This window comes from Mus caroli, unplaced genomic scaffold (genome assembly GCF_978045245.1).
Source record: "Mus caroli unplaced genomic scaffold, Mus_caroli_1 scaffold_5, whole genome shotgun sequence".
Taxonomy (NCBI): domain Eukaryota; kingdom Metazoa; phylum Chordata; class Mammalia; order Rodentia; family Muridae; genus Mus; species Mus caroli.
The window spans coordinates 66,603,010-66,625,605 of NW_028227260.1; the positions used below are offsets into that span (position 1 = coordinate 66,603,010).

The window sequence follows — 22,596 nt, forward strand, 5'->3', positions numbered from 1 at the left end:
AACCAAAAGCTCAGTTGTTCTTTAGTGGGTATTGGTTAGATAGACCATGCCACATGCATGGGTATTTCTTGCATACAGCAACTTGGGTGGGTTGTTTTACATTTATTAATGTATATTAATTGTGCAAAATAATGTGTTCCACTGGCATTTTCATACATGTGTATCATATACACTGATCATATTCACCCTTATCACCATCTCTCTCCACCTTTTTTTTAGATAGATCTTAAAAGCAGTACACTGAATGAAAATGCCAGTCGCAAACGTTTACGTACTGGAATAGTCCGTGTATATAACATTTTTGGATGTGAAACTGTTTTAGAGATGAAAAACATTAATGGTTGTCAGATCCTAGAGTAGGTGAAGGGGGAGGGGTGGGAGTGATTAGATTTTCACAATTGGAATAAGATTGCATGAATATACACTTGTGACAAAATTGTACAGAGCTGGATACTTATTAACACACAAGTACATGTCAGACTGAAATACAAATAATATCTGTGAATGATGCCAATGAGTTCCAAGTTTTGATATGAACACCAGTCATACAAAATGCTAATTGGAAAAACCTGCTGAAGGCCACAAGGGCCCACACTAACCTGGGTTTTGTTGTTGCTGTCATTTGCAACTTCCTTTGGCTCCGCTCTGTGTGATAAGACACCACTGTAGTGACAAACAACAGCTCAGGAGCTGCCAGGCAAGCCAGAGGATACAGCCCCCAAAGGTTTGGGGAATTGGGAAGCTTCTGTGTCGTGTGTGTGTGTGTGTGTGTGTGTGTGTGTGTGTGTGTGTGTGTGTATGTCTGTGTGTGTCTCTGTGTGTCTGTGTCTGTCTGTCTGTCTGAGGTCTGTGCATAAAAGAAAGTTGGTTTTACTATAGATTACTGTGTCGTGTGTGTGTGTGTCTGTGTGTGTGTCTGTGTGTGTGTGTCTGTTTGTCTGTCTCAGGTCTGTGCATAAAAGAACGTTGGTTTTACTATAGATTACTTTTAAAGTTACAGAAGCAGGACTTAATTGTAGAATACTTTCCTAGCATTCACAAGGATCAGGATTTGATTCCCAGCACCAAAATCTAAATAAGATTTTTTTTTAATTTAAAATAGAATAGTAACTGCTCCATTCTGATCACCTCCTCCTTTCCTGCCTTTTCCACTCATCCATCAAGCTCCGTCTACTGTATACCTGCTAGTGGGAGGGAGGCTCCCTGTGAGATGGTGGAATTTAAAGTAGAACAGTATTCTTCCTGCTCTAGAGGACAGTCAGGCTTAGACTCATGTTTCAACCCAAGGAAATGGAGCAGAGAGAAAACTGACCAGGGACCAAGTGAGGGAACTGATTCCTTTTAAAGCCTCATCCTGTGCAGTGCTTTCCCAACAGAACTCTGGGGTCCTTTACTCCATACTACACAGGTTCCCATGAGAGAAAGTGCCAGAAGGGCTGTACCCTGCTAAGGGCGACAGAAAGGCTGGGGTTAAAGGAAGATTTGATGCAGCTAACTGTGAACTCTGAAAAGTGTTACCTGGATGTGCACATCAGTATATGTATAATGAGTGTGTGTGTGTGTGTGTCTAAAAACCATTTGTTTTCTTTATAACTCTTGACTAGTGGTGGCATTGGGATTAGCTGTATGGTTCTTCTGGCTTGGCCTGGACCCACCCAGTATCAGCAGTCTACTGCCCTGGTGGTGAAAAAACTTGCTAACTTGCATAATACGTTCTAGGATAACAGGAATATCTAGGCCCTTTTTCCCTCATCATTTAGGGCTTATCCCCATGAAAAGGGTCACCACATTCTCATTCTCAGCCTCAAAATGTAAATGCTTATTTCCTTCTTCACAGCCCTATTGAGATATGTAATTCATACATGTTACCTGAATCTGAATTGTGTTTTCTCTCCTGTTTGCAGGGAATCTGAAGCATGTGGTCTAGTTGACAAAAAGAGATCAGGTTTCCAGAGCTGGCAGCAGTGCCTATAATGAAGACAGTGTGTTGATGCAAGCGGTTTGTGGAATTTGTGACTGCAGGGGAAATTTGGAAGAAATTACTTCCTGAAAATTTCCAAGGGGCACCAAGTGGCAGCTGGCCTCCTGGGGTGAGGAGCCAGGCACCCCGGAGCCAGGCCTAGGGGGAAGAGGAAGATAGCCAGTGTTTAAAGTGTTTATTTTAAAACACAAATGCAGTTTTTAATGGTTCAAAATTATTTTTAAGCAAGTTGGGGGGAAGAATTTTATCTTCATAAAGGGGACAAGTCAGGAGCTGCAGAAGAGTGGGGTTGGGTAGAGGGGTCAGCAGATGGGCAGGTTCGGCCCTCAGGGACATTTAGATAGAGACCTGTGGGGGAGGGGTATCAGCAGACGGGGAGGTAAGGAGGAGTCTACCACTTTTGTTTTAGTATGATGCACTCCATTTGTTCTTAATAAAAGTTTTGAAAATGTAGCTCGTCCCACCGCTGTTACTGCTACCGACAGCTCACACAGTTCTGAACGGTTCCTGCCACCAAAGGTCAAAAATGGCCCTCTCGTTCCCATACTCTGCCCTGGCCAGCCTGGGACTCTCACCTTAAATTTTGTACCCTCCTGGGGAACTAGTGTATCCCCAGACCAGATGACAAGCTCTGTCCTGCGCTGGAGTCTGTCCATGAAAAAGAAAGTGCGGAGTTATAGGCTCTGCATCCATGAAAAGGGGCCTGCTATATTCTAAGGAGCCGTTTGCTCTGTCAAGGACTCATGGGTTGGAAGGCATTTCCCTCAAAGGGCATTTCCATGGGTAAACAGGACACTTGCAGCTCAAGTGTAGACAGTTGATTCACATGACGGTTGGCTGGTGTGATGGGGAAAGATGGCAAACTAGGGGGAAGACGGCCATTTGGTGGGATTTTATAACATGATTGACCAAATGTTTATTAAGTTCTTTCAACCACTGTAACAAGTCTACGAGACACAAGCGCAGCCCAGTCCTGGCCTGGGGCAAGGGGGAAAAAAGCAAATATATGCACAAAGCTGGGGATCTCTGAATTGCAAGCTTTGCCTAACAGGCCCTCAGCAGCATCTGAAGGGATGGCTAACCTGAAGTTCCCCCCAGGCAAGCAAGAGCATTCCACAGAAGGGAGTGAGAAAGCCTTGAGTCTGTCCTGAGCTGGGAATAGCCATGCTTTTATTAAACAGTGAGAGTGTCTGGTGGACTAGAAGTACCAGTCGCTTCAAATGTCCACTATTCTAATTATACACTCTAGGCTTAAGGCACTTTGGCTTGTGCTGAAAAGAAGGGGGATTTCAAAGAATTGGAAAGTGGGGAATGGCTGGCTGAATGGGCAGGTGCCAAGGTTTGCCCTCTCAAAGGTTTGCTTATCCCACTTGAGTTTCCCAATCCAATCCTTTCCAGCTACCCCCAGGGTCCCTATGAAGGCCTCGGTCCTGAGAGGCAGCCACCTGGTAGGAACAACGGCTAGCTAGTGCCCTGTGGCCCTTTAGGTGGGAATTGCCCTGGTCAAGGATATCCCCCCTATGTGGAGAGAGTAGTATAAGGTGCAGGGGATACCCACAAAAGGTTGCCTTTTGCCATGGGACCTGTTCTCCTGGTCAAGAGCGCACTGCCTGAGAACTACCTCTGCCTTAGTTCTAGCCCAACAGGATCCATAAAAGTTACCGAGTTGATGACCTTGGGCCAAGCCTCAGAGGGCACCAGTGCAGGGGCCTCCAGACTGTCATTCATTGCATTCCTATAGGCTATGCTGGCCTGGAGTGCAGTTCAGTGCTCAGCCTACACACAGCCCTGGAGTCTGTCCCTTAGCACTTCAAAAATAGAGGAGAGACAAGAGAGGATAAGGGAGAGGGAAGAAGAGAAAGAAAAGCTAGGCAGCAGTGGGCTAAAAAAAAAAAAAAGGCAACAGGTAAAGGCAAGGATAACGTCTTAAAAATTTACCAAGTAAAATTGAAATACCCAGAGCCAGCATCTACAAGCCCAACACAGCAAGTTAAGAACAGCTCTGTCCTGAGTTATAAAGGCAGTAACAGCCACAAGGAAACGCACCAAAAAGAAACTGAGATGGTGAGATGGACTTCAGTGGACCAGGAAATCATAAGATGCTTTGGTTTGCTTTCGGAGCTTCTTTTTTTTTTCTCTCTCTCTCCAGATTTCCTCTAGTGAATCGCATTTTATTTTCACAATGGAAAAATAGGCTGGGGTTGGGGTATATGGCTCAGTGTGCAATGGCTGCCTGCCTGCCTGCCTACCTACATCCATGAGGCCCTAGGCTCTACTCATAGTCCCACAAATAAAGTAGTAAGCTAAAAATGAGTTTGCTTGGTTGAACACTAATTAAACTCAGTCACCAAAAGCAAAAAAAAAAAAAAAAAAAAAAAAAGAAAAGAAAGAAAAAGAAAGAAAGACGTGGTTGGGAGAAGGGGTTCAGCTGGAGGAGATGGGGAGTAAATGTATAATGGGGTGACTGTGACCAAAATGCATTGTGTCTGTGTGTGTGAAATTGTCAGAATAAATTCTGGAGACTGGAAATGGTTCTTATCTGTCCTCTGCGATAAGAATCTGAGTCAGTTGGAGCCTCCCACTGTGCAGGCCTGTGCTCAGCCTCAGGGCTGTTCTTACTGCCCAGGAGGCTCTGAGCAGAGCCCCAGGAGAAATGGGCTCCAGGGCAAGGGAAACGGATACTGATGTGAGCTTGCCTTCCCTTCAGTCAAAGGTGACTGTCCACCTACCCACTGTCGTACTAAGTTCAAGCCCAGTGACTCTGATGACAACCATGAGGCAAACATCAGAATGCACCCCTTTTTATAAGGCATTTCTACTTAAAGGGTGCCATTATCTTTTCTGCTGGATAGGTATTATCATACCCACTTTAGAGATGAGTAAACTGAGTCTATAAACTGAAGTAACTCGCCCAGGAGTGGGTAGAAGAGAACAATCCTAGCTAGAACTGCAAACTCCCTTACTTTTTCCATAGCCCCACACTAGTGCCACTAGAATATTCTTTTTTTAATTTATTCATCTTTTTTTTACAGTCCAGACTTTATCCTCCTCCCGGTCCACCCTCTGACTGTTCCACATCCCACACCTCCCCACCCCCAGCCCCGGTCTCCAAGAGGATGTCCCCATCCCACCCCCACCCCCTACCCTACCAGACCTCCACACTCCCTGAGAGCCTCAAGTATCTCCAGGGTTAGTTAGGTGTATCGTTTCTGACAAGTCCAGACCAGACAGTCTCTACTGCATATGTGTTAGGGCCCTCATATCAGCTGGTGTATGCTGCCTGGTTGGTGGCTCATTGTTTGAGAGATCCTGGGGTCCGGGTTAGAATGTCTTTAAACTGTGTGACTTTGGAGTAAATGATTTTCTTCTTACTTACAAAGTCCAAGCTGAATCAAGCCACACACTACTCCTAGATAAACACCCTACAATAAACAGACAAATTAGTCATGTGCTTTTCCAGCAAGATGCTTGGCCTTGCTTCGTGTGTTTCCTCCCATGGAAAGTGAGGGAAATGCTTTCTGTACTTCATGGGCTCTTGCGAGGGGCTACTGACTTATCAAAGATGGGGGCATCTGAAAAGAGCCCTAAAAACTAGGTGGTGGCGCATACCTATAATCGTAGCACTTGAGAGGTAGAAGCAGGGGTTCAAGGCCAGCCTGGGCTACATGACAACCTGTCTCCAAGAAAAAAGCCTAAATATTGTGCATATAAGAGTATGCACCAGGACCAGAGAGACTATAGGAAAACTTTAGGCTGTGTCTATAACTTGAGAGTTAAGAAAAATAGCCATCTTAAAAAGAATATATGTATGTGAAACCCTGGAATCAGTCCCCATCACTGAAGATTGTGTGTGTGTGTTGGATATACATGTATTTGCATAAAACATCTTTGAAAAAATACACAAGAAACTGGGACATTTCAGTTGCCTCCAGGCAGTTAAACCAGGTGGCAAATGGCTGGGGAAGTGAGGGATACTCACACTGTTTCTTTTTGTACCTTCTGATTTTTTAACCATGAGGATGTATTACCTAGTCCCTGAAAAAGTAAATAAATAAAATTTAAAAATAAGGAGAAAGCCAACGGAAAATTCCCAAGCCAGTTTACCTTTGGGGAGAGTGGTTGTACCTCCACTGCATTCATTGTGAGCTGTCACAGAGAGAGCAGTATATTTCCAATTCTATATTTAAAAGACTCTCAGGCAGAAGGATTTCTTTATTAGCAAATGAAATATTGTCAACCAACAGAAAAGGGGAGACAGAAGAAGAGGAAGATGAGAAAAATGGAGGAAAAAGGAATGGAAGCAGCCATCAGGCCAAACCTCTTTCCAGAAAGTTCCTATAGCCATTCCCCTGCATTTACCAGGGGCAGGTCCTATAACCCAGGCTCAGGGCTGGGCCCACAACTGCCCAGTAGAGCCTTGGAAAGCAATACAACCACTTTCACCTCATGCTGCCTAAATCTGAGCCTGTGGCACTCAATTGCTCTGGGACCTTGTCCAAGTAAGCCAGTGTATCAAGTATACTCCCTGGTCCTCTTTCCAGGGAGAGAGCTGCCATGAGGGACACACGCACTAAATGAAATATCAATGAAAAACCCAGGTACCTGCCTATAGTCCCACTTACTGAAGAGACTGAAGCAGGAGAGTCACTCGAGCTTGGGAATTCCAGCCAGTCTAGACAATAGCACAAGACTGTGATGACAGTGTGCTTGCCAAGCATGTGTGAGGCCCTGGGTTCAGTCCCCAGCACCACATAAACCACATATAGTGCAATAGTCCTGTGGTCCCAGCAGGAATTCAAAGTCGTCTTTGAGGATGGAGTGAGTTTGAGGCCAGTGTGAAGTAGAGACTCTATCTCAAAAAAGAAAAAAGTCAAAAAAAATGAGAATGGGGAAGAAAGAAGAGAAACAGAAGGGAGGGAATGTGAGAGAGGAAGGAAGGAAGGAAGGAAGGAAGGAAGGAAGGAAGGAAGGAAGGAAGGAAGGAAGGAAGGAAGGAAGGAAGGAAGGAAGGACAGGTCACAAACTGCTAACTACAGTAATTCTCATCGGCTACAGATACAAAGAAAAGTGTTCACATGTGAAATAATACATCTGGAGTTCAACTTTGGAGGAGAAAATGTACATGGAGGAAGATGGATGGAACAAAATATGAACAATGCTGATCATGGCTGAAGTTGGTTGGATTGTACTATACACTCTACTTTTTTAACAATGACAACAACAAACAACAACAACAAACCCTGGGATGTGAGACCAGAGAGAGGCCATAGCAAGGTGAGGTGCTGGGCACAGTGACACATGACTGTAACCCCAACAGAGGAAGCCAGAGACAGGAGGCTCCTAGAGAGTCACAAACTAGCAAGCATTATCAAAATGGCAAGCTTCTGGCTCAGGAGAAAACCCTGACTCAAAAATAGAGAAGTGGTAGAGGAAAAACATTCCAGCATCAGCCTCAAGCCTCCATGTGCACACACACACAAACACACCACCACAACAAGAAATACATACCACCACATTTGTTACTGTACTTAGCAGATTATTGATAGGTTTTCAAAGAGTTTTAAGGCAAAGTAAGTCTCTCCAGAGAGCCAATGCAATCCTTAGCAAAAATATACATTGGAGGCAAAACAGCCTTATCTTAGTGACTTTTCTGTTGCTGAGATAAGGTAGCTGACAAAAGAGACAGAAGGGAGGATGGGTTGATTTTGGCTCACAGTTCAAGATTATGCTCATCATTTTGGGAAAAATCACAGTAGCAGGAGTTTGGGACAGCTGGTCACATTACATGCTCAGAGACCTATATCCCAAGTGGCTCTAAATCTCCTCAAGTTGACAATTGAGATTAACCATCACAATCCTTTTCAAAAGCTGTGCTGGAAAAACTAGATAGTTAAATGTAGAAGGTTGAAACCAGATCCCCGTCTCTCATTCCAAATCAACTCAAAATGGGTCAATGACCAAAAAATAAGACCCAAAATTTGAAAGCCAATAGAGAAAACACTTCAAGATATGGTGGTCACAAGCAAGGAAATTTCTGAATGGGACTCCAGTTACTCAGGAAATAAGCTGGACAACTGAGAAATAGGACCTCCTGAAATGAAAAAGCTTCTGCACAGCAAAGGAAAAATAATCGAGTGAAGAGAGAACCTGCAGGATGGAAGAGAAATCCTTGCTAGCTATACATCCAACAGAAGATTAATGTCTACACTATACAAGGAACACACAGGATTAAACAACAAGAAATCAAACAATGCAAACAATAAATAGGCTAATGAAATGAGCAAAACAGTTCTGAAAAGATCAAGACCAGGGCTGGGAAGATGGCTCAGAGGCGAGAGCATACACTACACAAGCATGAGGATCTGACTTTGAATCCCTAGACCCCCAAATCAAATCGAGCATACTAGCACACATGCATAGTCTCAGTTTTCCTACTGAAGGATGAGAGACGGGGACAGGAGGCTCCTGAAGCTTACAGGCCAGCTAGCCTGGTGTAAACAGTGCCAAACGACAAAAGGGACCCTGTCTCAAGTAAAGTGAAAAGTGATTGCCTCACAATCACTGTCACACAAGGTTGGTGGCCATCTGACTTCTAACATGCACACACATGAACACACATATACACACATATAAAACTTGGGGGATGACTTTTTGAGACAAGATCTCAAGCCCTGGCTGTCATGGAACTCACTCTGTTGACCAGGCTGGCATCAAACTCACAGAGATCCACCTGCCTCTGCCTTCCGAGTACTGGGATTAAAGGTGTGTGCAGTGGTTGGCACACACCTTTAATCCCAGCACTCGGGAGGCAAGAAGCAGGCGGATTTCTGAGTTCGAGGCCAGCTTGGTCTACAGAGTGAGTTCCAGGACAGCCAGGGCTATACAGAGAAACCCTGTCTGGAAAAACAAACAAACAAACAAACAAACAAAAAAACTGTAATGACTTTTAATCATAATAATAATGATAAATAATAATGAATAAAGGCAAAAAAGGGCAATTTGGCTTCCTGGGAGTGGTGGCTCATACCTGTAATCCCAACACTTGTGGCAGGAGGACTGCCATGAGTTTGCAACCAACCCAAAACTACCAAGTGAGACTCTGTCCAAAAAAAATCAAAACAAATGCTTTGATCAGATTTGCCTCATGAAAAGCTTACTCTGACAGCCATGTGAACAGAAATAAGGAGCCTTCTGAGAAGCAGCTCCAAAATGTACAAGTCATATATACAGAATGCCAGCCCTGTAAGAACAGAGAGTAGTTTTTTAAATGTGTGTGTGTGTGTGTGTGCCTGTGCAAGGGTGTGTGCATATGAGTGTAGGTGCCCAAAGAGCCAAGAGGTTTCAGATACCTGTGAGGCTGGAGTTAAGGTATGAATCATGCAATTGGGTGCTAGGAATCAAATTCAGGGCCTCTCCAAGAGCAGTACATAGTCAACCACTAAACCAGTTCTCCAGGTGCCCCCCTTTTTTGGAGTTTTGAGCTGGGGTCCCTCTCGCTTTCCAATCCAGCTGTCCTAAACCTCCTAGAAATCTCTCAAGTGCTGGGATTACAAGTATGAGCCACAACACCTTTGAGACAATGCTTTCCATCTGTTTTTGTACATAGAGGTAGCCCCAGGACCTGGCACACTACATAGCATATACTTCAGTGCCCAATAATATTTATTAAATAAATTGAATATACAGTAAAAAGTATACTGTTCTGTGAGAGTTTGTTTTATGAGAGAGGGTCTCATGCGTAGCCCTGGCTGGCCAATGTAGACCAGGCTGGCCTTAAACTCACAGACTGACTTTTCTTCCTGAGTGCTAGGATTAAAAGTATTTGACACCTCACCTAGTCCCTTGTGACCTGATTTTTTGTTGCTTAAATTGCACGCTATATGTGACTTTTCCATATGAATGCACAAGGAGCTACCTTACTATACCAATAGCGCAGGAAATAATTCCAAAAACTGACAAATGGAATTATATGAAATTTTAAAACATCTACAAAGCAAAGAAAATAAATTACCAGACTGAAGAAATGGCCTACAGGAGAAAATGTTGCTAACATTACATCAAACATGGAATTAATATCTAAGATTTTTTAAACCACAAAAAAATAAATACCAAAAATATCATTCATGCACTCAATAAGTGGACTAAAGAACTATACAGACACAACACCCAGAGGAAGCTCTACTCCCAGGCGCTCCAACACACCCAGGATCATAGGATAAGAGGTGAGGAGGACACAACATCTGTCCCAACACTGGGAGTAACTGGGACCAGCGGAACCCAGGCACGCAGGAACTCTGCCAGACCATTGGCACGGGTTCCTTTCGGCCTGTCTGGGCCAGTGCCAAACTCCACAGCGAGTCCCACAACACCCAGAGGCAGCTCAGCCCCCAGGCACTCTAACATGCCCAGGATCACAGGATCACAGGATCACAGGATCACAGGAACTTGGTCACACCAGGATCTCTGGGTTCCAGAGGCAGCTTGACTCCCAGGAGCTCGGACACACCCAGGATCTCAGGATCACAGGATCACAGAGAGAGCTTGAGTCTGAGGAGTTCTGACACAACCAGGCTCCAGTCAGATATAGGGAAGGGAAGTAGCAATAGAGATAACCAGATGGCGGGAGGCAAGCGTTAAGAACATAAGCAACAGAAACCAAAGTTACTTGGCATCCTCAGAACCCAGTTCTCCCACCATAGCAAGTCCTGGATACACCATCACATCGCAAAAGCAAGATTCTGATCTAAAATCACTTCTCATGATGATGATAGAGGAAATTAAGAAGGACATAAACAACTCCCTTAAAGAAATACAGGAGAACACAGGTAAACAGCTAAAAGCCCTTAAAGAGGAAACACAAAAATCCCTTAAAGAGTTACAGGAAAGCACAATCAAACAGGTGAAGGAATTCAATAAAACCATCCAGGCTCTAAAAATGGAACTAGAAACAATAAAGAAATCACAAAGGGAGACAACTCTGGAGTTAGAAAACCTAGAAAAGAGACCAGGAGTCATAGATGCATCACCAACAGAATATAAGAAGAATGTAACAATGTACAAGATAGAAGAGAGAATCTCTCCTCTTTTTTTTTGTTTTGTTTTGTTTTTTGAGACAGATGTAGCCCTGGCTGTCCTGGAACTCACTCTGTAGACCAGGCTAGCCTCAAACTCAGAAATCTGCCTGCCTCTGCCTCCCAAGTGCTGGGATTAAAGGTGTGCGCCACCACTGCAAATGCAGAAGATACCATAGAAAACATTGACACAATAGTCAAAGAAAATGCAAAAATCAAAAATCTCCTAGCCCAAAACATCCAGGAAATCCAGGACACAATGAAAAGACCAAACCTAAGGATAATAGGTATAGATGAGAATGAAGATTTTCAACTTAAAGGGCCAGTAATATCTTCAACAAAATTATATAAGAAAACTTCCTTAACCTAAAGAAAGAGATGCCCATGAACATACAAGAAACCTACAGAATTCCAAACAGACTGGACCAGAAAAGAAATTCCTCCCAACACATAATAATCAGAACAACAAATGCACTAAACAAAGAAAGAATTTTAAAAGCAGTAAGGGAAAAAGGTCAAGTAATATATAAAGGCAGACCTATCAGAATTACAACAGACTTCTCACCAGAGCCTATGAAAGCTAGAAGATCCTGGGCAGCTGTCATACAGACCCTAAGAGAACACAAATGCCAGCCCAGGCTACTATACCCAGCAAAACTCTCAATTACCATAGACAGAGAAAACAAGATATTCCATGACAAAACAAAATTTACACAATATCTTTCCACAAATCCAGCCCTACAAAGGATAACAGATGGAAAACACCAACACAAGGAGGGAAACTACACCCTAGGAAAAGCAAGGAAGTAATCTTTCAACAAACCAACACAAACACAATTCCACCTCTAACAACAAAAACAGGAAGGCACAATCACTTTTCCTTAATATCTCTTAATGTAACAATTAATATTACCAACATATCCTAATCAATTGAAATTCAAAAATATGAGGAATTAGAAATTTGTCGGCTGTCATCCCGTGGTCTCTCTAATTTGGTAGTAGGAGAAATAGGTCTAATATTGTACAATCCATATACACTTTCTGCTTGTTTGTACATGACAGGATCTTGCTGTGTACCAAATAATGGTCTTGAAATCATGCTTCTCCTATCTCAGCCTCTCTACTAATAGGATTGTTTATTTGATGTTTTTACACTATACTACGGTATTCAGAACAGCTTACACACTTCAAAAGTATTTATACGACCAAAAGAAACATAGACAATTAATTTGGGAGGTGGCATGTAAGAGAACAGCAGAGTGAGACTGAATGTTTTTGCTTGATATTGATAATATTGTATCAATTTTGAAGAAGAGGACCTTATAAGTTACTCTTATTCTGAGATGAATGCTTTTCAAAATCATCACAGCCAAGGAACCAGAATCTTACCCTCACCTAACATCTGAGCCACCCTCCAAGCAGAGCCATTATTCATTAAAACAATTCATGAATGACTTCATGGATAGACCATCTTAATACACACACCATTTCTTAAATGAATGTAACCTGTTCCCTGTGGGCTGAGAATGATGACAATCACTCAAGTCAAATAGCTTTGACCATAGCAGGAAATCTGTACCCAAATAATCGTGCCCACAATTCATTCCTTGGCGCAGCAGAACTGTCAACTCTTAGCTTAGCTACTATGAAGGTAAAATCCTTTGGTGATGTGAGGGACTTTGAAGTACAGACTTATGATAATGAACTCTAATGTCCAAAAACTGTTCTTATTTTGTGTTTGTACCACAGTAAGAGCCAAGATTTTAAAGCTCTACTAAAAACAAAACAAACAAACAAAAAGACTTTATCTATTTATGTTAATTTAATAACATGTCCATCATTTTTATGATTGGTATATATATATATATATTATGTTGAATATAATAAAACAATAAAAAGAACTGTACAGACAGTACTCAAAAGAAGAAACACAAATGAACAATAAGTATTTTGATAAGAGTTCAGTACTCTTAGCCATTAAGGAAATGCCAATTAAAATCATTTTGAGATTCCATTTTACCCCAATCAGAATATCTGTCACTAAGACAACAAAGGACAACAAATTCTCCTGAGGATGAATAGAGAGAGGAACACTTCTTTTCTGTTGGTGGCTAAGTAAACTAGCACTGCTTCTATGGAGCAATGTGGAGATTCCCCAGGAAACAAAAAATAGACACCGTTCCAGACATAATTCCACAGGACTTGGAGTCAACACACCACACAAACTGGCATCTGTGTTTATTGATGCACTATTTACAACGTCCAGGAAATTAACCCTGCTTAGGTGTCTATGAACAGCTGAATGAAAAATAAGCATATGCTACGTATACACAATAAATATATACACAAATTTATGTGGCCAAAACCAAAAATGAAATCATGACATTTTGGATAAAAGATAGATAGAACCAGAGACCATTGTATCAAACAAAATAAATTAGACTAAGAAACACAATGATTGCATGTTGCCCCTTATAGGTGGAACCTACAGGTGTATGTGGGGGGGGGATGTGGGGGGGAGGTGTTGAAACTAGAAAAGTTCATGAGAGGGGAGGAAGAGCTCTTAAGGATGAGGAGGGAGGGTGATGGAATACATGTGACAGGAAATCAGATGAGGAAACTAGCTGAAGGAAGAAAGGGAAGGGGTAGAGGGAAACAAAACAAAACTCTACTGACACATGTATGAGGGTGCTGTACTAAAGCCCAGTACTTTGTATGTTAACTTAAAATACGAATAAAATGAACTAAGCGTTTAATAAAAAAGCAAAAAGGAAAAAGCAGCCACCTTACTCAGTTTTAATTATGACAAAGTTGACATTCTAAAAATGTAAGATTGCTGGCAAGGATGTGGAGAAAGAGGAACACTCCTCCATTGCTGGTGGGATTGCAAGCTTGTACAACCACTCTGGAAGTCAGTCTGGAGGTTCCTCAGAAAATTGGACATAATACTACCAGAGGATCCAGCAATACCTCTCCTGGGCATATACCCAGAAGAAGTTCCAACTGGTAATAAGAACACATGCTCCATTATGTTCATAGCAGCCTTATTTATAATAGCCAGAAGCTGGGAAGAACCCAGATGTCCCTCAACAGAAGAATGGATACAGAAAATGTGGTACATTTACACAATGGAGTACTACTCAGCTATTAAAAACAATGGATTTATGAAATTCTTGGACAAATGGATGGACCTGGAGGATATCATCCTTAGTGAGGTAACCCAATCACAAAAGAAGTCATTAGATATGCACTCACTGATAAGTGGATATTAGCCCAGAAACATAGAACACCCAAGATACAATTTGCAAAACACAAGAAAATCAAAAAGAGGGAAGACCAATGGGTGGATACTTCATTCCTCCTTAGAATAGGGAACAAAATACCCATGAAAGGAGTTACAGAGACAAAGTTTGGAGCTAAGACGAAAGGATGGACTATCCAGAGACTACCCCACCCGGGGATCCATCCCATAATCAGCCATTGAACCCAGACACTATTGCATATGCCAGCAAGATTTTGATGAAGGGACCCTGGTATAGCTGTCTCGTATGAGGCTATGCCAGTGCCTGGCAAATACAGAAGTGGATGCTCACAGTCATCTATAAGATGGAACACAGGGCCCCCAATGGAGAAGCTAGAGAAAGCACCCAAGGAGCTGAAGGGGTCTGCAACCCTATAGGTGGAACAACAATATGAACTAACCAGTACCCTCAGAGCTCGTGTCTCTAGCTGCATATGTAGCAGAAGATGACCTAGTCGGCCATCATTGGGAAGAGAGGCCCCTTGGTACTGCAAACTTTATATGCCCCAGTACAGGAGAATGCCAGGGCCAAGAAGCAGGAGTGGGTGGGTAGGGGATCAGGATGGGGGGAGGGTATAGGGAACTTTCGGGATAGCATTTGAAATTTGAAATGTATATAAAGAAAATATATATTAAAAATATAAATAAATAAATAATAAAAATGTAAGGCATAAATGGGCACATTATATAGATACTCCAAAGTTTGCCTAACCTATTCGCAGCTGCTGAACATTCAAGGTTTTCTCAACTTTTCTTACAAATAAGAACACTGCACCTAGACAAAACTGCTAGAGCCAGTAAGAGAACCCAGTAAAGTGAAGGGCACAAGGTTAAACAAAAGTCAACTCTGCTTCTATACACCAGCAACCAACAGCCCAAAGAGAAAACTAAGAAAACAGTTCTTAGGCTGGCACGATGGCTCCGCTGGCTACGGCACTTGCTACCAAGCTGGAAGTCTTGAGTTGAATTCCCAGGATCCACATAGTAAAAAGACATAACTCCTGTGATATGTCCTAGCCTAGATGTCTGCTTGTACACACACATAAGAAATGACAGATAACAGCCGGGCGTGGTGGCGCACGCCTTTAATCCCAGCACTCGGGAGGCAGAGGCAGGCGGATTTCTGAGTTCGAGGCCAGCCTGGGCTACAGAGTGAGTTCCAGGACAGCCAGGGCTACACAGAGAAACCCTGTCTCAAAAAACCAAAAAAAAAAAAAAAAAAAAAAGAAAGAAAGAAATGACATCTAGATAGATAGATAGATAGATAGATAGATAGATAGATAGATAGATAGATAGATAGATAGATAGATAGATAGGGAGGCAGACAAAATTTTCAACAGGGTCTCAGTATGTAGAACAAGCTAACCTCAAACTCACAAAGATCCTGCTTCTGCCTCCCGATACTGGAACAAAAGATGATGTGTCACTACACCCAGCAAATAATAAATAAATAGTTTTTAAAAGAACGAAAAAGAGAACAATATTAGGGACTAGGAATGTGTTTCATTTGATAGAATGTTCACCTAGCATGTATGAGACCCTGTGTTGGATCCCCCACCCCATATCAGCCAGCCATGATGGTACAGAACTGTATCTGACACTAGGGAAGTAGAGACAAGAGGATCCAAAGTTCACTGTGTAGTGATTTTCAGGCCAGCCTGGGAGGCATGAGACCCTATCTCAAAAAGAAGGTAACTTACTCACAAGAACAGCCACAAAATGAAATGCTCAAGCAAAAGGACCTATGTATTTATTTTATTTTATTAGATATTTTCTTTATTTACATTTCAAATGCTATCCCAAAAGTTCCCTATACCCTCCCCCCGCCTGTATTAAAACGATAAAATATTGCTGTCTTCAAAGAAATTAAAGAAGGCACAGATAAATGGAAAGACAGCCTGTGTTCATAAAAAGATGATATTGGAAAGGTATCAATACTACCCAAAGCAAATACAATCTCTCTAAAAACCCCAATGACTTTTTTTGCATAAATTTCATCCACCTGACAATTTTAAAACAAACAAACAAACAAACAACTTGTTACTGTTAGGCCAGCAAACTCAGGAGGCAAAATCAGGCAGATCTCTGTAAGCTGGAGGCCAGCCTGGTCTACATAGACAGCCCTAAGCTAGACTTGACTATGTAGTAAAAGCTTGGCTCAAAGTTTATTTTTTTTAATTATTAAGAAACTGTAGCCAGGTGTGGTGGCGCATGCCTTTAATCCCAGCACTCGGGAGGCAGAGACAGGCGGATTTCTGAGTTTGAGGCCAGCCTGGTCTACAAAGTGAGTTCCAGGACAGCTAGAGCTACACAGAGAAACCCTGTCTCGAAAAGAAAGAAAGAAAGAAAGAAAGAAAGAAAGAAAGAAAGAAAGAAAGAAAGAAAGAAAGAAAGAAAGAAAGAAAGAAAGAAAGAAAGAAAGAAAGAGAGAGAGAGAGAAAGAAAGAAAGAAAGAAGAAAGAAAGAAACTGTAGTAACCAGAACAGTGTGTTGCTATGCACAGGCATAGAGGTAAAATGGAACAAATCAAATAGCATAGATAATTATCTAATATAACTATGGCCAACTAATTGTGAATAGAACCCCTAAGTCCATTCAGTAAGGAAAGAACAATCTCTTCAACAAATGGTGCTGAGACAACTACATTTCCTTATGCAAAAGAACTAAGTTGGACCTCTATCTCACAGGATAAGCAAAAGTAAATTTGAAAGATATCATAGTTTTGTAAGAATCCAAATTATAAAAGTCTTAGAAGAAAACATAGGTGTTTTCTTGGGCCTACACTTGGGTGTGGCACTGGATTCTTAAATATGACATTAAAAGCATAGGCAACAATGGAAAAATTAATTGGATCTCATCAAACTAACAGGTTTTTTTTTTTTTCTGTGCAGAGGACATTACCAGGAAACCAATAGCAGAGAAAAGCAAGAAAACCACTTCAAAATCTAAGCCTAGCCAATGACTTTCTTAATAGGACTCCAATAGCTCAGGAAATAATAGAAGAACTGACAAATGGAATTGCATCAAATTAAAGAGCTTCTGCATAGCAAAGGAAACAATGATCAGAGTGAAGAGACAGCCTACAGCGTGAGAGAAACCTTTCCAGCTATTCACCTGATGGGGGATTAATATCCAGAATATATAAACAACTCAAAAAATTTAACATCAAAAGAACAAGTAATCCAATCAATAAGTGGGCAAATGAACTAAACTGACATTGTTTTCAAAAGATGAAGCACAAATGGCCAGTAAGTACTTTTTTAAAAAGTGGGTCACATTGTTGGGCATCATGGAAATGCAAATCAAAACTGCACTGAGAGTCCAATTCACCCCAACCAGAATAGCTATCATCAAGACACAAAACACCCAGGCACAGTAGCAAACAACTTTAATCCTAGCATTTGAGAGGCAGGATCTTATGTAAGCTCTGTGAGTTCTAGTCTCCATAGTGAGGTCCAGGACAGCCAGAGCTTCATAGTGAGAACCTGTCTCAAACACACACACACAAAGCACACACACAAAGCACAAAACAACAAATGCTGGTGAGGATGTGGGTAAAGGAACCTTTATACTTTATATACTTTATAAATCACTTTGGCCATTGTGAAGATCAGTATAAAGGCTTCTCAAAAACTTAAGAATAAGACTAACCTGTGGGTAAAGATGGCTCAGAGGTAAAGGCACAAATGGTGCAAGCTTGCTAACCAGAGATCCATGCCCCAGAGTCATGTAAATGGTAGAAGGAAAAAACCAGCTACACAAAGTTGTCCTCTGATCTCCAGACACACTTCATAGCATGCACGCCCACGCATATGCATCATACACACATACACACATACACACACACACACAAATACATGATAATAAATATTTTTTAAAAGAACTACCCTATGATCCATGAATACCACCCCTAGGTTTATACTCCAAAGGATTTAAAGCCAGCATATCATAGAGATACCTGGACATCCATGTTTACTGCATCATATTATAATAGCCACCTTTGGAATCAGCCTAAGTACTCATAAAGGGGTAAATAAAGAAAATATACACAATGGAGTATTATTTAAGCATAAGGAAAAATGAAATCCTGTGATTTGCAGAAAATGAATGAAACTTCTTTTATTCATGATGAATAAAAGAAGCCAAACTTAGAAGTATCAAATGTGGGGAATCTGAATTGCAGGTATGAAGATAAAAGGGAGACTGCTAGGGGAGGATGAGGGGATTAGGTGGGGGTGGGTTAGACGGGATGATGGAGGGCAATTATATGATCAAAGTACAATATGAATGTATGTACACACAATTCACAATATATGGTGGCACATGTCTGTAATTTCAGTACCTGGGAGGCAAAGGTGGAAGAAACAGGAGTTCAAAGCCAACTTGGACTGCATGAGACCCTGTTTCAAAAAAGTCTTAATGAATATTATTCTTCTGAATAGTTTCTATATGCTAATGGAAATTCTGAGGAGAAAAATAAAATGAGGGACTGGGATATAGAGCACTTACCTGCTGTGCAGGTGCCCTTTTGGTCAATTCCCACTAGAGTGGGGTGGGAGACAATAAGGCGTGGAGAAAGAGGAGAGACTGTAAAAACAACTCAAAACAAAGAAAACTCCATTCTTAACACAACCAAAGAATTTAGAGATTTCTCCAAGGAGGACATACAAATGACCAACAAATGCATGAAAGGATGTTGAACATCATTAGTCATTTGGGAATGCAAATCAAAGCCATAATGAGATGCCATTTCACACACACAAGGATGGCTATAATTAAAAAGTGAAAAAATTACAAGAGTTGAGTATGTGGAGAACCAGAATTCCCCCATGCATTGCTAGGGGAAATGTAAAATCCCACAGCTGCTGTGGGGAACAGTTTGGTGATTCCTCAACAAGCTAAACATAGATTTACTCTACCTCCCAGCATCTCCACGCCTAACTACGTATCCTAAAGAAAGAAAAGGAGGCTTCCAAACAAATGGCAATAGTTAAAAGGTCGCCAAATAAATATTGTAGCCAAATAAACCCCCCATAAACTAGTGAATGGAAAAATGGTGGTATCTGCATACAACAGAATACTATTGAACCACAAAAGCAGTAAGTGCTGAGACTTGCTAAGGTACTTGAAAACATGCCCAGTGAGAGAAACCAGACAGAAAAGCCTGCACATATGTATGGCTGCATTTGCGTAAAATATCCAGAATAGACATCATATAGTGGGACAAAGCTGTAATCTACACACTTGAGACAGCGAAGAGAATGGTTACATGGACTACAGAGTTAAGACCCTGGCTAAAAGAATAAACCCCAAATGATGATGATTTAAGTAATATATTTTAAATGTTAAATAATAATTAAATATTCAAATAAGCAAATCCATAGACATCAGATCGGCACAAGTGTTGGAATCATGGCAATGTTTTGGAACGAGATAGCAGAAGTAGTTAACTGCACGACTTTGAATTGTTCACTATAAAATGGCTGATGATCCTGTGAATTTCACCTCAAAAACTCCACTGCAGTGAAGAGGCCCCTACTGATCCCCCCGTTCATTTCTTGTGTCACTTCGAGACAAACTGGAGACAAATCTGTAGAAAGGCACCAGCCGGATCAAAGGGCGTGTGCCTTCAAAACAAACAAAAATGAAGATGGCGTGGGATTCTCAGAAACTGCTGCTATCTCTCTGCCTGGAGGTGGTTTGCTAAGGCTCCTTTCCCTCAACGTCCTCTGCACCATGTAAGGGGCTAAGTTAGCCACCGTTTGGTTTTCACTGTTCATTAATGAGACTGAGCATGCTTTACATGATTTTTTGGTAAATCCTTTGTTATTGTTGTTTTTAAAGGAGGCTTATTTATTGTCACTGTTCCAAACAAACAAAATGACTAGACAACAACCCCACCCAAAAGTGAATTCTCCCCACTCCCGCAACATTCTTCTCAACACAAACACAAATAATTTTCCTCCAAACCACAAGCATAAGCTAGTCCTAGTATTTCCATAAACAGCGTGGCCAAAATCAGTTTGGAATTTTGTCCTCTCTCCATCCCTGGTATAGACATCCTTTTTTTTTTTTTCTTAACAGAGTGGCATATTTACCTATTGCTTTAGAGGCCCTGTTGTGCCCTCTTCTCCAAGGCTTTTTCTTCTTGAATTATAGTGGAGTTTGCAGCTCAGAGGAGAAAAATCATTCAATTCTAGGCTATCTCCACACGTCTTTGGTTATTTCATTATCAATGTCCCCCACTGGGATACAGACCTTTGCCACCTTTTCAGGCTCAGTACTCATGACTGCCACATAGTGGGACCTAAGTCAATGCTGAAGGGACTTGAGCAGAAGAACACCTAACTCTAAGCGGCTCCCAAACTTCCCTAAAAGGCAACTCCATGCCTTTTGCCTTTCCTGTTGGGAACCATTGTGGGTGTCCAGAGACATAGGCTAGCACTTGTTGCAAATAGCTACGGTGCACTAATCCTTGGAGAAAACAGACATGAATCAAACACAGAAAGCCATGCTTTCCTGGAGCTCTCTTTTATCCTTCTTTTTTCACAGAACTGTCTCTTAACACAGACACAGACAGACAGACGACACAGGCACACAGCGCGCCTTTAGAGATAGGGTCTTGCCCTCTAGCCTTGACTGGCCTGGAACTTGCTGTGTACACTAGGCTGGACTCAAACACATAGAGATCCATTCCCCTGAGTCAATCTCAGGCTTCTGGGATCAAAGGTGTGCGTCATCCTGCCTAGCTTGGAGTTTCTTTCTGATTGGAGACAAAGATATCACCTGGTCTCGGAGCAGAGTAAAGCAAGGGGCCGAGGCTGCTCTTTTAGGTTTCAGGACAGTCACATGAGAGAGAACATCTCAAAAAACAAAAAGGAAAGAGTAAGCCTGAAGAAAGCCTGCTGGAGGAATCAATGCTGACCAGAGACCTGACTACAGCAAGGAGGATAAGCTGTGTGAGCCTCGAGGAAAGTATTCTACACAGAGGCTCAATAGATGTAAAGAATCTAAGACAAGAGGATAGGGAAATAGCCTTAACTCCAGTTCCAAGATCCAAGACCCATGGGCACAAGTGGATACCCCCATTCACTTACACATAGCCACATGCACGCACACACGCACACACACACGCACACATACACACATGCACATACTTAAAAAATAATTTAGCCGGGCATGGTGGTGCACGCCTTTAATCCCAGCACTCAGGAGGCAGAGGCAGGCGGATTTCTGGTCTACAGAGTGAGTTCCAGGACAGCCACGGCTACACAGAGAAACCCTGTCTCAAAAAAAAAACAAGCCGGGCGTGGTGGCGCACGCCTTTAATCCCAGCACTCGGGAGGCAGAGGCAGGCGGATTTCTGAGTTCGAGGCCAGCCTGGGCTACAGAGTGAGTTCCAGGACAGCCACGACTACACAGAGAAACCCTGTCTCGAAAAACCAAAAAAAACAAAAAAACAAAAAAAAATACAAACAAAAACCAAAAAAATTTAAAGCTAACTCCTAAAAACAGCCTTGAGCCTCACCTCTGTATCTTTCTAAATATTTACTACACATTTTTTAAAAAGATGTAAAAAAGTTACTCAATAACATTTGCGTGTTTACCTTTAGAGTGTTTTCTTCACGAATGCCATACGTTTCTTAACTTGATTTTGTTGAAAATTAGGCTTAACTGCCTGGAATGCATGGGATTTGTTGAGGACTTCCATTGTTGAGCCAGGTACTTTTAATAAACTTACTTGAGTAAAAAGAAGACAGGCAGACGAGCTTTGAGGCCAGGCATGAATTCCAGAACCCAGAAAGCAGAGACAGGTGGATCTCTGTGAGTTTCAGGCCAGACTGGTCTACAAAGAGAATTCCAAGGCAGCTAGGGCTACCTGGTGAGATCTTGTCTCGAAGAAGAAGAAGAAGAAGAAGAAGAAGAAGAAGAAGAAGAAGAAGAAGAAGAAGAAGAAGAAGAAGAAGAAGAAGAAGAAGAAGAAGAAGACGACGACAACAGAGTGGCGCCATCGTGTAACTCCAGCACCAGACAGAGGAGTTGAAGCAGGCCTGGGCTTCACAGAGAGACCATGTCGGGGTGGGTAGGAATTAAGAAATAAAAGACAAGTACCATATCATATATAAGAAGTGATTACAGCAGTGTCCCCAGAGCTAAGGGAAGCAAAGGAGAGAGTAGAATAAAGTGTGGAGAAGCTTGAGGAAGCAACTTATGTACAGATTTTCCCTTCCACACTGGGGAAG

At 42.0% G+C, this 22,596-nt stretch overlaps 1 protein-coding gene and 1 long non-coding RNA gene across 2 annotated transcripts in view; one reads left to right on the forward strand and one right to left on the reverse strand.

The window, feature by feature from the left end:
- Window positions 1-2,434, forward strand: part of Hdac8 (histone deacetylase 8) — a 239,923-nt gene extending 237,489 nt beyond the window's left edge. Inside the window, exon 11 of the mRNA XM_021153064.2 lies at window positions 1,905-2,434. Within this exon, the coding sequence (XP_021008723.1) occupies window positions 1,905-1,927 (23 nt within the window). The 3' untranslated portion in view covers window positions 1,928-2,434. The remainder of the gene's footprint in view (window positions 1-1,904) is intronic.
- The window catches only part of LOC110286601 (uncharacterized), a 134,786-nt gene that overhangs the window by 101,272 nt on the left and 10,918 nt on the right, over window positions 1-22,596 (reverse strand). The window lies entirely within an intron of this gene.